Source organism: Jaculus jaculus, chromosome 21, assembly GCF_020740685.1.
Source record: "Jaculus jaculus isolate mJacJac1 chromosome 21, mJacJac1.mat.Y.cur, whole genome shotgun sequence".
In the NCBI taxonomy this organism is placed as follows: Eukaryota; Metazoa; Chordata; class Mammalia; order Rodentia; family Dipodidae; genus Jaculus; species Jaculus jaculus.
Window position 1 is genome coordinate 12,211,743 of NC_059122.1, and position 14,241 is coordinate 12,225,983.

Here is a 14,241-nt window from a genome sequence, read left to right on the forward strand (position 1 = left end):
TTCTCTCTCGCGCGCGCGCCTCGCGCCGGCCAATCAGAGCGAGGCGCGCCCCATCACGCCGACTAATCAGAGTGCTGTTCGACCCCACCTCCCACTACGCCCCGCCCCTCCCCACCAGCAGGCCTCCTCGCGCGGGCCGCGCGGCGGCCAATCAGAGCCCAAACCTTCAAGCCGCGGCGTTAGCCAATCACCTCGCGGGAACCGGCGGTGAGCTTGGCCAGCCGCCAATCGAAAGAGAGCCTCGGCGGACCGCGCGCTCCTCCCCTGCGGGGTCTCTATGGAAACAGAGCGAAGCGACGGTTACGCAAGGCGTGAGGGAAGGGGGCGGAGCAACAGGTTGAGTGACAGGGAAGGCCGCGGTGGCCCGGCAGGCGGCGCCGCCGGCTGGATGGCCGTGGGGAGCTGCCCGGGAAAGGAGCCTAAGTGACCGGGTGAGCGGGCTTGGCCAGCCGCGCACGCACGGCTACAGTACTGTCATGATGGGAGGAAGGGACAGGAAAATGGGGTGGCCTAAGCCGGGCGTGGAAGTGCACGCCTTTCATCCCAGCGCTCGGGACGCAGAGGGCAGGAGGATCGCCATGAGTTCGAGGCCACCCCGAGTCGACACAGTGAATTCCAGGTCAGCCTGGGCTAGAGCGAGACCCTACCTCGAGAAAACAACAACAAAAAAAAAATTTAATAAAATGGAGTGGTCTAGGGCTAGAGAGATGACTTAGCTGTTAAGGCGTTTGCCTGCGAAGCCTAAGGACCCTGGTTCGACTCCCCAGGAGCCACGTAAGCCAGCTGCACAAGGGGGCGCATGCATTATGGATTTCTTTTGCAGTGGCTGGAGGCCCTGGCGCGCCCATTCTCTCTCTCTCTCCATCTTTCTCTCTCAAATAAATAGAATATATTTTTAAATAAATATTTTTTAAAATATATAAAAGGTAAAATTAAATGGGAACAGGGCGTAGTGGCGCACGCCTTTAATCCCAGCCCTGGGGAGGCAGAGGTAGGAGGATCGCTGTGAGTTTGAGGCCACCCTGAGACTCCATAGTGAATTCCAAATCAGCCTGAGCTAAAAAGTGAGTCTGTACCTCTTGAAAAAGACAAAAAATAAAAATAAACTAAGAATAAAATAAAATAGAGTTGCCTAAAGCTCCGTGGATTCCCCCAACTCTGCACCCGTTCTTGGTGGGGGCTGGGGGTGGGGCATGTAAGGAAAGTGAAGAAGGAACGCAAAAGTCAAACACCAGACTTGATCTCAAGAGACAGAGAGACCATTGAAATACAGGGACGAGGAGGGGCGAGAAGGTTGAAGCATTGGGCCAGGCTGGGGTGCAAGCTTATAAGGAGGATCCTAAGAAAAACAGACTGGACCAGGTGCAGGTCCAAGGGAAGTAGATAAGGGACTTGTAGCTCTTTGGATCTTTCCTCAGAATAAGCTTTTTTTTTTCAGCAAGAATCGTCCAAGCTAGATGCTCTACATGGTTTCTGTTCCTTCAAGGTCCTCTGAGTTAAGGGAAGTACGTCCATCAGGAGACTTGTCAAGCTAGTCTGGGAATGGCTGCCTCTGATGTTTTTCTACGGCCTTCTAGTCTTGGGGACAGTCATGAACCCTCTAGTTCCCTCCGGTTTTCCAGGAATCAGTAACCCTTCAGGGGGTCGTCTTTGCTCTTCGCTGTGCTAGCCCCATGCCCCCCTCCCCCCCCCCACCCCCAGCTCGACCTTACAGGCCAGGCCACCAGTGTCTTCGTTGTCACCCATGGTCACTCCCGACCCCTTGTAGTTCTCGAGGCCATTAAGCGGGCTGTCAATATATAGCATGGTGCGGTGGCATACGGCTTTAATCCCAGCACTTGGGAGGCAGAGGTAGGAGGATTGCCATGAGTTCAAGGCCACCCTGAGACTACAGAGTGAATTCTAGGTTAGCCTGGGCTAGAGTGAGACCCTACCTAAAAAAAAAAGGCGGTTGGTGGGTTGGTCCATCATTCTCAGCACTTGAAAGATGGAGACAGGAAGATTAGAAGTTCGATGTCATCCTCAGTTAAAGTGCATTGGAGGCCAGCATGGGCTCCCTAAGACCCAGTCTTTAATAAGGGCGGGGGGCTGGAGAGATGGCTTTAGCAGTTAAGGTGCTTGTCTGCAAAGCCAAAGGACCCAGGTAAGCCAGATATACATGGTGGAGCATGTGTCTGGAGTTCATTTGTAGTGGCTGGAGGCCCTGGCGCGCCCATATTCTTTCTCTCTCTCTCTTTCTCTCCCTCCCCCTCTCTCTCTCCCTCTCTCTCTCTCTCTCTCTCCTAAATCCCTTTCTCTGTCTCAAATAAATAAATAAAAATAAATCTTTTAGGGCTGGAGGGATGGCTTAGCGGTTAAGGCGTTTGCCTGCAAAGCCTAAGGATCCTGGTTCGATTCTCCAGGACCCATGTTAGCCAGATGCACAAGGGGGCGCACGCGTTTGGAGTTCGTTTGCAGTGGCTGGAGGCCCTGGCGCGCCCATTCTCACTCTCAGTCTCTCTCCTTCTTTCTCTGTCAAATAAATAAAAATAACTTTAAAAAAAATCTTTTAAAAGAAACTAAAAAGCCGGGCATGGTGGTACATGCCTTTAATACCAGCACTCAGGAGGCAGAGGTAGGAGGATTGCTGTGAGTTCAAGGCCACCCTGAGACTACAGAGTGAATTCAGGTCAGCCTGGGCTACAGTGAGACCCTACCTCGAAAAACCAAAGAAAAGAAACAAAAAAAATTTAGGGCTGGAGAGATGGCTTAGCGGTTAAGCGCTTGCCTGTGAAGCCTAAGGACCCCGGTTCGAGGCTTGGTTCCCCAGGTCCCATGTTAGCCAGATGCACAAGGGGGCGCATGCATCTGGAGTTCGCTTGCAGAGGCTGGAAGCCCTGGCGCGCCCATTCTCTCTCTCTCTCTCCCTGTATCTGCCTTTCTCTCTGTGTCTGTCACTCTCAAATAAAATAAAAAAAAAACTATTTAAAAAAAATTTTTTAGATAGAAAAAGAAAGATGGATTGCTTAGTGGTTAAGGCACTCGCCAGTAAAACCTAACAACCCAAGTTCAATTCCCCAGTACTCACATAAAACCCAGATGCACAGCCCGGCATGGTGGCACACGTCTTTAATCCCAGCACTCAGGAGACAGAGGTAGGAGAATCACCATGAGTTCGAGGCCATCCTGAAGCTACATAGTGAATTCCAGGTCAGCCTGGGCCAGAGTGAGACCCTACCTAAAAAAAAAAAAAAAAAAAAAAAAAAAAAAAAACAGATGCACAAAGTGGCCCATGTATCTGGATTTTGTTTGCAGCAGCTAAAAGCATTCTTGTGTCCCTACTAGATGTGGTGACACACGCCTTGAATCCCAGCAGAGGTAGAACTTCCAGGCCACCCTGAGACTATTCAGTGGAGTCCAGGCCAGCCTGGGCTAGAGTGAGACCTTACCTGGAAAAACCAAAAGAAAAAAGAAAAGTTATAACCTAGCTGGACATGGTGGCTCACATATATAACCCTAGCATTCAGGAGGTTGAGATAGGAAGATCGACAAGAGTTCCAGGTCAGTCTGGGCTAGAAGGAGACTATGCCTCAAAAAAAAAAAAAATCTCAGAGGTAAGAGGGTCACTGTGAATTTGAGGACAGCCTGGAAATACAAAGTGAGTTCCAGGTCAGCCGGGACTGGAGTGAAACCTTACCTCAAAAAAAAAATGATGATGATGATGCCAGCCCAACACATAATGAATTCCAGATCAGCCTGAGCTAGAAGCAAGATCCTACTTTGGAAAACCAAAAAACATGTATATATATATATACATATATACATATATACATATATACATACATACATATATATATATATATATAGTTTTTTTTTTTAATAAAATGGGAGGCAACTGTGGTGGCGCACGCCTTTAATCCCAGCACTCAGGAGGCAGAGGTAGGAGACTCGCCGTGAGTTGGAGGCCACCCTGAGATTAAGTAGTGAATTCCAGGTCAGCCTGGGCTAGAGTGAAACCCTACCTCAAAAAAACAGAAAAAAAATAGTAATGGTAATAATAATAATAATAAAGCCAGACAGGCATTTATTTGTAGTGGCAAGATACCTGGTGTGTGTGTGTGTGTGTGTGTGTGTGTGTGTGTGTATACACAAATAAAATTTCATGTGCAAAGTTCTGAGATTCATTCCCCAGCCCCACAAGGAAAAACAAGAGGAGGGGCCTGGAGAGATGGCTTAGCCGTTAAGGCATTTGCCTGCAAAAGCAAAGGATCCCGGTTTGATTCCCCAAGACCCACGTAAGCCAGATGCACAAGGGGGCGCACACGTCTAGAATTCGTTTGCAGTGGCTGGAGGCCCTGGCGCACCCATTCTCTCTCTCCTCTCCCCCACTCTCTCTCCCTCCCTCCCTCTCTCTCTCTCTCTCTTCCTCCCTATCTCCCTATCAAATAAATAAACAAATAAATTAAAAAATGTATTTAAAAAAAACAGACCCCTTCACCCTGTCTTCCTATTTCCCTTTAAGATCCTGCCCTTGAGCCTTCATCAGCCGTTGAACCTTTGGGACTCAGAGGCCTAGCATCGGGGAATAAGATGAACCCTCCTGAAAGGTACAGCACCTACTCACAGGGAAGCAGGGCGGGCCATGGTGATTCAGTGCCTGGAACTTAGTCATCCAAGATTCCACTCTGGCACCTTCTGAAGCAGTAGCCTGTGGGGAATCTTGTCTTGGGGTAAAGGAAACCAAGATTATGACCTTCAGAAATGTGTTACTGTTCTCACTGGGGCTAGCTGGGCAAAACAGACATAAATGTAAAGTGCTTCACAGTTGTGATTCAAAGGCCAAGTTCTGAAGCCAGGCATGGTGGCGCACGCCTTTAATCCCAGCACTCACTCGGGAGGCAGAGGTAGGATGATCACTATAAATTCGAGGCCAGCCTGAGACTACATTGTGAATTCCAGGTCAGCCTGAGCTAGAGCGAGACACCACCTCAAAAATAAAATTAATGAGTAAATAAATAATCTTTTCTCTTGGCATGTGCGTGACCCACAGTACCCACCCCCAGGGTCTTTCTCCCTGCCGTTCTGCCAATAACCTGCCTTTTTTTTGTTTGTTGTTTTGTTTTTGTTTTTGTTTATTTTATTTATTTGAGAGTGACAGACAGAGAGAGAAAGAGGCAGATAGAGAGAAAGAGAGAGAAAATGGGCATGCCAGAGCCTCCGCCACTGCAAATGAACTCCAGATGCGTGCGCCCCCTTGTGCATCTGTCTAACGTGGATCCTGGGGAATCGAGCCTCGAACCGGGGTCCTTAGGCTTCACAGGCAAGTGCTTAACCGCTAAGCCATCTTTCCAGCCCTTCTTTTGTTTTGTGCTCTAGCCCAGGCTGACCTAGAATTCACTACTTAATCTCAGGGTGGCCTCAGACTCACAACAGTCCTCCTACCTCTGCCTCCTGAGTGCTGGGATTAAAGGTGTGCGTCACCACGCCCCATTTATTTGGAATTTTTTAATTCGTGTGTGTATGTGTGTGTGCTTTCATACGTGTGGGCCTTTGTGCTGGATATCTTCCTCAATCACTCTCCATCTTATTTATTTATTTCCATTTCTTGGGGTGTGTATAAAGGGTATGGTGTGATACGCATGATACGATGTGGTGCCCACCCTTGGTGGTGGGAGCAGACCCCTGGGTGCCCTGCTGCATCTATCTTCAGCCCTGTGTGGTTCACTGATTGCTAAGCTTGCTGGGTTTGGAGATCCAGGGATCTCTGCCGCCCTGCAGGACTGAGGTCACAGGCCCTCCAAGCCACTAGCAGCTGTTTACATCAGACCCAAGCCCACTCCAGGCCCTCATGCTTATTCGGGAAGCTCACTTAATTGTTGATCTCTCTCTCTCTCTCCAGCCTTTCTCCATTTTATGCATGTATTTATTTATTTATTTATTTATTTATTTTAAAATGTTTTTATTTGAGAAGGAGAGAGAGAATGGGTACGCCAGGGCCTCCAGCCACTGCAAACAACTCCAGACGCATATGGCACCTTGTGCATCTGGCTAGCGTGGGTTCTGGGGAATCTTGGGTCTTTAGGCTTCGCAGGCAAGCCTTAACCGCTAAGCCATCTCTCTACTCTCGTAGTATGGATGTATGTATATATGTATATATGTGTGTGTGAATATATATATATATTTATTTATTTCTATTTTTAATTTTTTAGTGTTTTGAGGTAGGGTCTCACCCTAGCCCAGGCTGACCTGGAATTCAGTATGTGGTCTCAGGGTGGCCTTGAACTCCAGGCAGTCCTTTTACCCCTGCCTCTGGTGTGCTGGGATTAAAGGTACCATGACCAGCTTTCCACTTTATTTTCTTTTATTTCTCTTTTTCAAGGTGGGGTCTCACTTCAGCTCAGGCTGACCTGGCATTGCCTATGTCATCTCAGGGTGGCCTCGAATTCGCTGCAGTCCTCCTACCTCTGCCTCCTGGGTGCTGGGATGAAAGGCGTGCGCCACCGCGCCTGGCCCCTTGTTTGGGATTTTGAAGTGGGATCTCACTAAGCGGCCTAGGCGGGCTTCAAACTTCTGATCCTCATGCGTCATCCTGTGGAGTAACTGTGATTGATGACAGAGCGAGCGGTCAAGCCTGGTTTCCTAGTGGGGATGACTGTTGCAGGCGTGGGGGAACCCCTTACTGGCCTCATCTGGCTTCCAGTAAGCAGGCTGTCAGCAGACATCAAATCCACCTCAGAATGAAGACTGGTGCTTTGTTCAGGCCCCTGATGACGGTGCTCCAGGCGCTGCCAGGGCATGTCTGTGGGGCTGGCTGGGTTTGGCTGGCACCCTGCGTGCCCACCACTGAGGGTGAGAGATGGCTTCACCGAGTGTCTGCCGCGCCTATTGTAACAAGATCCTTTGTTAAGCCATTTCCAAGGGGGAAGTGGCATAGGTCTGCTCATGTGGGAGGTCTGAAGGGTGACCAGAGGCCCCACGCTCCTCGGGTTTGGGGTGAGGATCTCATGTGTTTATAGTACTGGCCTCACAGCACCTTTGGTGTCTCCCACCCATGGGGCAGCTGTATGCTGGCATTCTGGAACCTGCCCCGCCTTGTTTTGGGGCGTGTGACCTGGCTGGCTCACAGCAGGGTGAGGGAAAGGGAACGGAACCAGACAAGCAAGGGCAGGTTAGCAACTATCTGCTGTGTCAGGAGCCCAACAGATAGATTCCCAGGCCCTACTCCATCCTTCCAATCCTTTCCTATTTCATCAAGGTATAATGGACACACAGTAAAATTCACCTTTTTTTTTTATTCCTTGCACAATGCCAAATACACGTAAGCACCCCCAAAATCAAGATTTAAAGCGCCTCCATCGTATTCCACACATCCCCCAGCTGTCCCACTTTTAGCATCTCCCCAGGCCCCGGTCACTGCTGACGGGCTCTCTGTTCAGCTCACTTGTGCCGATTCTAGAAAGTCACAGACAATGGGCTTGCACGGCCCATTCAGCGTGGCTTCGCTCGCCGACATAACACATGGGCAGGCACCGGCATTGTGTTCTGGGTCCGCCCCGCTCCCCTTTTTACGGCTGGCTAATATTCCATTGTGCGGATGGGCCACAGTCTGTTTACCCGTTCACCCATTCAAGGGTGTTTGGGTTTCAAACGCTGGCTGCAGGCAAACGCTCCTGAAGACTCGATGAAAACAAACTCTTCTTGGACTGGAGAGATGGCTTAGCGGTTAAGGCACCATCCTGTAAAGACAAAGGACGCAGGTTTGATTCCCCTGGGCCCACGTAAACCAGATTCACATAAGGCATGCATCTGGGATTTGTTTCCAGTGGCTGTATGATCTAGCATACCCATTCTCTCTCTTTGCACATTGAAAAAAAAAAAAAAGCCTTTGTTGTTTTTGTTTTGTTTTCCCAGGTAGAGTCTCACTCTAGCCCAGGCTGACCTGGAATTCACTATATAGTCAGTCTCAGGGTGGCCTCGAACTTATGGCTATCCTCCTACCTCGGCCTCCCCAGTGCTGGGATTAAAGGCGTGTGCCACCATGCCTGGCTTAAAAACGTCCCTTCTTGTCATGGAAGCATAAATTTTTTTTGTTGGTTGGCTACGTGTTTTGTTTTGGTTTGCTTTTCTTTAAATATCTTATTTATTTATTTATTTGAGAGAGAGAGAGAGAGAAAGAGAAAGAGAGAGAGAGAGCAGGTCAGGGCCTGCGGCCACTTTCAAGTTCTAGGCTCACAAGCTTGGATCATGCGTAGTTTGAACATAGATGGCCCCTAGGAGTAGGACTGTAGCCATCACGCTTCTGTTGAGGGTTAATTTATTTATTTATTTATTTATTTATTTATTTATTTTTGTTTTGTTGTTCAAGGTAGGGTCTTGCTCTAGCTCAGGCTGACCTGGAATTGCCACATAGTCTCAGGGTGGCCTCGAACTCACGGTGATCCTCCTACCTCTGCCTCCCAAGTGCTCTTAACCCACAACGCCCAGCTTTTGAAGGTCTTTTTTTTTTTAAATTGATTTATTTAATTTACTTATTTGACAGAGAAAGAGGGGGAGAGAGAGAGAGAATGAGTGCGCCAGGGCCTACAGCCGCTGCAAATGAACTCCAGACGCATGCGCCACCTTGTGCATCTGGCTAACGTGGGTCCTGGGGAATCAAGCCTGGGTCCTTTGCAGGCAAGCGCCTTAACCGCTAAGCCATCTCTCCAGCCCTGAAGGTCTTTTTTTGATGGGCAGGTGAAGTTGACAGGAGCAATAGTGCAGTTGTTTATTTTTTAAATTTTGGTGTTTTTTTTTTTCTGTTTTGTTTTTTCGAGGTAGGATCTCTCTCTAGCTCAGGCTGACCTAGAATTCACTATGCACTCTCAGGGTAGCTCGATCTCACAGCGATCCTCCTACCTCTGTCTCCCGAGTGTTTGGATTCAAGGTGTATGCCACCATACCCGGCATAATAGTGCAGCTCTTTCAGTTAAACTTTGTCATCACCGGAGTCACAAGGCAAAGCTGAGCTCACCAGCAGCACCCAGACTGCTGTTTCCACAGTTTACACCACGGGTGACCTTTGGCAAGTCAAATGGCCTCTCGGAGCCTCAGTTACCCCAGCTGTGAAATGAGGCTGATGAGCCGGGCGTTGTGGCGCACACCTTTAATCCCAGCACCCGGGAGGCGGAGGTAGGAGGATTGTCATGAGTTGGAGGCCACCCTGAAGCTATATAGTGACTTCCAGGTCAGCCTGAGCTAGAGTGAGACCCTACCTTGGAAAAAACAAAACAACAACAACAACAACTTTCTGCTGCCACTGATCCCAGTGGTCGTGAGGCTAAGACAGGAGGGTCAAGAGTTCAAGCTTGGAACTAGGGTCCTTAGACTTCACAGGCAAGTGCTTAACCGCTAAACCATCTCTTCAGCTCCAGGCTTGCGTTTATAAAACATACTTTTATTTGGAGAGAGAATGGGTACTCCAGCGCCTCCAGCCACTGCAAACCAACTCCAGACGCATGCGCCGCCTTATGCATTTAGCTTACATGGGTCCTGGCGAATTGAATTTGGGTCCTTTGGCTTTGCAGGCAAGTGTCTTAACGGCTAAGCCATCTCCCCAGCCCGATTTTGTGTGTGTGTGCATGATTTTTTGAGGTAGGGTCTCACTCTAGCCCAGGCTGGCCTTGAACTCACAGCCATCCTCCTGCATATACTTCTCAAGTGCTAGGATTAAAGGCGTGGGGCTGGCTTTTAACTTCTCCTACTTCAGCCTCCCCAGGTGCTGGGACCAAAGTCATGAACCACCATGCCTGGCTTCAGACTGATTTTATTTTTAGCATCTATGATCTATCACACCGTAATGTTTGTCCAGCAACTTGTTTTTGGTGCCTAAGTCTTAATTTTCCCTTTTGTTATTTTTTTTTTTTTGAGGTAGAGACTCCTTCTAGCCCAGGCTGACCTGGAATTCGCTATGTAATCCCAGGCTGGCCTCGAACTCACGGCAACCCTCCTACCTCTGCCTCCAGCAAGATGCCCCTATCCTGCCAGACAAGAGCTGTCAAATGTCAAACACCGACGGAAGGGGGCGGGACAGCCTCTGCGGAGGCGGGGCCATGAGTGACCACGCCCCCTCCCGGAGCCTCGCGCTGCGCAGACGTTCAGGCGGGCGTTGTAACCTATGGTTCCCAGGCAGGGGGCGGGGCGCGCTGAAACTCTGGCTCACGATTGGCTGGCCCGGTGGGGTGGGCGGGACGCTGCTGGTCAGTTCGCGGGGAGGCGTTGACGTGGAGCGGGAAGGGGTGGGGCGCGCCGGAGTATTGTCTCACGATTGGCTGAGCCCGCGAGGTGGGCGGGGCGCCGCCCGGCAGGCGTTGACGAGGCTGCAGCGGGAAGGGGCGGGCCCCGCGCGGGAGGCCGTTGGCGGCTCGGCCCCGCCCCGGAAGCCCCGCGTCACGGTGCGAACGGCAGCTATTGGCGGGAGCGGCGCGCTGGGCGGGGCGGAAGGTTCTGGAGGGGGCTGGCGGGCTCTGGAAGCTTCCTCGGGCCGGGTATATAGAGTGCGGGACGGGGCGGCGGCGGCGGTCCGCGGGCGGCGGCGGGGCCATGGGCAAGGACTACTACCAGACGCTGGGCCTGGCCCGCGGCGCGTCCGACGAGGAGATCAAGCGGGCCTACCGGCGCCAGGCGCTGCGCTACCACCCGGACAAGAACAAGGAGCCGGGCGCGGAGGAGAAGTTCAAGGAGATCGCCGAGGCCTACGACGTGCTCAGCGACCCGCGCAAGCGCGACATCTTCGACCGCTACGGGGAGGAAGGTGCGTGCGCGGCTCCGCGCGCCCAGAGCGCCCGCCGCCGTTTGACAGGAGGGGAAACCGAGGCTCGCGGGGCCTCCTCCCCCACCCACCCCTGCGCCGCGCGCGTGCCCCGCCCCGCCTTGACGGCGTCCCGATGGGAGGAGGAGGAGGAGGAGCCCTGGAAGCTTCTAGCAGGGCGGACGGGGTGCCAATCTCGTGGGGTCACTGCCCAGGCCGTGACTCACCAGGGTGGCGGCTGCGATGGCCGGGGGCGTGGGCAGCGTGCGTGCGTGCGTGCGTGCACGGTGCGCAGTGCCCTGTGCGGGGCTGCACCGAGCGAGCTCTCCGGGTTGCGGGGGTTGTTCGGTCACGCAGTGCAAGGGCCTGGCTGCCGTGCGGAGCTTGAGCCTCTGTGGCCTCCGGTGCCTGGTCATGGAGTACAAGGGTGAACCCGGTTGCCTGCTGCTGCTACTGGGGGTGGAAAGCAAAAGCTGGCGCTTCATTCACGAACCTCTTTCCCAGAGCAAGCTGGAAAATGCCACCTCCCTCTTCCCTCCCACCACAAGGTTCCCAGGGTGTTGACCTGGTAAAGCAAAGCTGGGCTTAGCTGTATAGCAAGTTTCAGGCCAGCCCGGGCTACGCAGGACTGTCTCAAAAAATAAATATAATACAAAAAGATAAAAACTGTAGAAAATAGCAGTCAGTAGGTAGGTAGGTAGTGAATTCCAGGTCAGCCTCAGTTAGATCGAGACCCTACCTCAGAAAACCAAAAACAAATGTAGGAAATAAAGAGAAAAAAAAAATTTTTTTTTTTGATGTTTGAAGATGGCATTTCACAGTGCAGCCCGGGCTGAGTGGAGCCCCAGTTCCTCCTGCCTCAGCCTCCCGACTTCGGAGATGACAACACTTGTGGGTTTTTTCCTCTTTTGTCTGCATGACTAGTCTCTTGTCACTGGAACAAATGGCTGTCTGGCTTTAGAGGGCTGGTTGGGGGATCGAGCCTAGGTTAACGCCTTTAACCACTGGGCCATCATTTCAAAACCCCATGGAATTTTCTGCAAGAATTTTATTTTCAGTTTGTATTTCGGGGCTGCGGGTGGAGCCCCGTGCCCATCTCCTGACTTGTACTTTGCTTTCCAGGCCTGAAGGGCAGTGGCCCCAGTGGCGGGAGCAGCGGCGGCGCTAACGGCACCTCTTTCAGCTACACATTCCACGGAGACCCTCATGCCATGTTCGCCGAGTTCTTCGGCGGCAGGAATCCCTTTGACACCTTTTTTGGGCAACGCAATGGCGAGGAAGGCATGGACATAGATGACCCGTTCTCTGCTTTTCCCATGGGAATGGGCGGCTTCCCCAACTTTGGACGCTCGCGGTCTGCCCAGGAGCCCACCCGGAAGAAACAGGACCCCCCAGTCACCCACGACCTGCGGGTCTCCCTGGAAGAGGTCTACAGCGGCTGTACCAAGAAGATGAAGATCTCCCACAAGCGGCTGAACCCGGACGGAAAGAGCATTCGCAACGAAGACAAGATCCTGACCATTGAAGTGAAGCGGGGCTGGAAAGAAGGGACCAAAATCACCTTCCCCAAGGAAGGAGACCAGACCTCCAACAACATTCCCGCGGACATCGTCTTTGTTCTAAAGGACAAGCCGCACAACATCTTTAAGAGAGACGGCTCTGATGTCATCTTCCCTGCCAGGATCAGCCTGAGGGAGGTAAGAGACCCTCGGTGGGTGGCGCCGAGGGGGAGGGGGAGGGCTCATGGCAGCCTTGAGGCCGTGGGTAAGACGGACCCAGGCTTGGTTGTGCTGCTGGCCCCGGGTGGATCTTGGAGACCTGGTGCCTCCAGGCAGCCCGGGCCGGGGTCCGAAAGCTGTGCCTTCGTTTCGCCAGGCTCTCTGCGGCTGCACAGTGAACGTCCCCACTCTGGACGGCAGGACCATCCCTGTGGTATTCAAGGATGTCATCAGGCCTGGCATGCGGCGGAAAGTGCCTGGAGAAGGCCTCCCTCTCCCCAAAACACCTGAGAAACGTGGGGACCTCGTCATCGAGTTCGAAGTGGTCTTCCCCGAGCGGATCCCTCCGTCGTCCAAAACAGTCCTGGAGCAGGCTCTTCCCATATAGCCGCCCGCGCTCCCGAGGACCGAGCGAGGACCTCTGGCCAGAGGGCGGGAGGGCCCAGGGAGGGCTTTCGTCCTGCTGTTTTCCACAGAATATATACAGTCTTTGAAAGTCGTGCACTGGACTTCAGTGGTTTTTCCAGCAGTAGGCAGGCGTGGTCGCAGCAGGGAAGGGTGTTGGCCCCTGCCCTGCTGGACCGCGCAGCCCTCCTGGGATGGGCTAACCCTGTCCCCAGCCCCTCCCCAGGGGCGTCAGGCACGCCTGCAGCTGGACTCGCCTTTCCGTTGTCCCTTTGTTTCTGGCTGACAGGTGGCATCTACCTGCCGTCCTGGCTACCGTACCCCATGCGCTTGTCAGGCTCTGCTGTGTGACTGTCCTTTCATTCCGTATTTGTCCCCCACGCCTTGCTCCTCCCTGAAGAACCCTGTCTTTCCTTTTGACCATCTCAAACTGAGACCAGTTCCCTAGGACTGCGGCCGGCACCAGCAATACCTCACTGCGGCAGGGCGTGGGGCTTCCCGCTGTCCTGGAGCCAGGCTCTGGGCCCGACCAAAGCAGGATCCCCGGACCTCCAGCTGCGCGGAAGCAGGTGGCCGGCTCAGTCACACTCGCAAACCTTTGGCTTAGCTGGGCCTTCCTTCAGCCCCAGTCGTTTTTTGTATGTGTGTGTAACGGACTCTGGACTCTCAGAAGGGTCTGATCCTTCCGAATTTTGCACAGCCCTAGATACAATCCCTTTTGATAAAAGGGTCTTAGCTTCTGATTACAGGAGCGCTGGGACTTCTGTAAATGCGTTTTTATAAACCCTGTACAGTGGGTGTGCGCCCAGCAGTCCAGCAGCTGCTGCTCTCCGCGCAGCGCTGCCGCGGTTCTCGAGGCAGACCTTGGGAGTGGGGGAACGAAGCGGATGTCTGTTCTCTGGAGGCCAGTCTGGTGCTCAGACCTTTAGACTCATTGTAAGTTGCCACTGCCGACACGGACCAAAGTGTGTGACTTGTCATTATGCAGTGTGACAGCATTAAAAACTGATGCTAAACCTCAAAGGGAGCAGTTCTGCGACTCTGTCTGAGGGCTCTGCTGGTTCTGGGATGGGGAGGGCGGGGCAGGCAGGAGGCGTCCCCTGTGGTGAAGGTTCGGGGTGAGGTTGGGGCAGGGGCAGCCTTCAGCTCCTCATTCTTCTCCCAGGGCTCCTGGCTGGTTACAGCAGCTAAGGGTTCCTGTGTGATCCGCTTACCCTCAGTTCCACCTGGCTAGTACCAGGGAGGCTTGGCCAAACCAGAGCTGGGATGCCCGCCTGAGCCTGCCCAGCCCTGGAAGAGAAGACCCATTTCCTGCCCGTGCTTGATCTGCCAGCCTTGGAAGCCTTCCTCTTT

At 52.7% G+C, this 14,241-nt stretch overlaps 1 protein-coding gene across 2 annotated transcripts; it reads left to right on the forward strand.

Moving 5' to 3' along the window:
- Positions 1-485: 485 nt before the first annotated feature.
- Dnajb1 (DnaJ heat shock protein family (Hsp40) member B1) lies at positions 486-13,911 on the forward strand. Of its 2 annotated transcripts, XM_045139154.1 has the most exons (4): positions 486-619; positions 4,502-4,586; positions 11,888-12,462; positions 12,641-13,911. In XM_045139154.1, exons 3-4 carry the CDS (start codon positions 11,977-11,979, stop codon positions 12,869-12,871), a joined length of 717 nt encoding a protein of 238 aa, XP_044995089.1. In that variant the 5' UTR covers positions 486-619; positions 4,502-4,586; positions 11,888-11,976; the 3' UTR covers positions 12,872-13,911. The 2 variants fall into 2 exon arrangements, with proteins under 2 accessions (XP_044995089.1, XP_004673028.1); XM_004672971.2 differs by lacking the exons at positions 486-619; positions 4,502-4,586 and adding an exon at positions 10,540-10,768.
- Positions 13,912-14,241: the final 330 nt, after the last annotated feature.

Excerpts from the sequence above, each read along its gene's own strand:
- Dnajb1 (XM_004672971.2), top strand. The coding sequence starts at position 10,558 with ATGGGCAAGGACTACTACCAGACGCTGGGCCTGGCCCGCGGCGCGTCC. Across the intron at positions 10,769-11,887 it reads CGACCGCTACGGGGAGGAAG|GCCTGAAGGGCAGTGGCCCC; the intron begins GTGCGTGCGCGG and ends TTTGCTTTCCAG. Across the intron at positions 12,463-12,640 it reads CCAGGATCAGCCTGAGGGAG|GCTCTCTGCGGCTGCACAGT; the intron begins GTAAGAGACCCT and ends TCGTTTCGCCAG.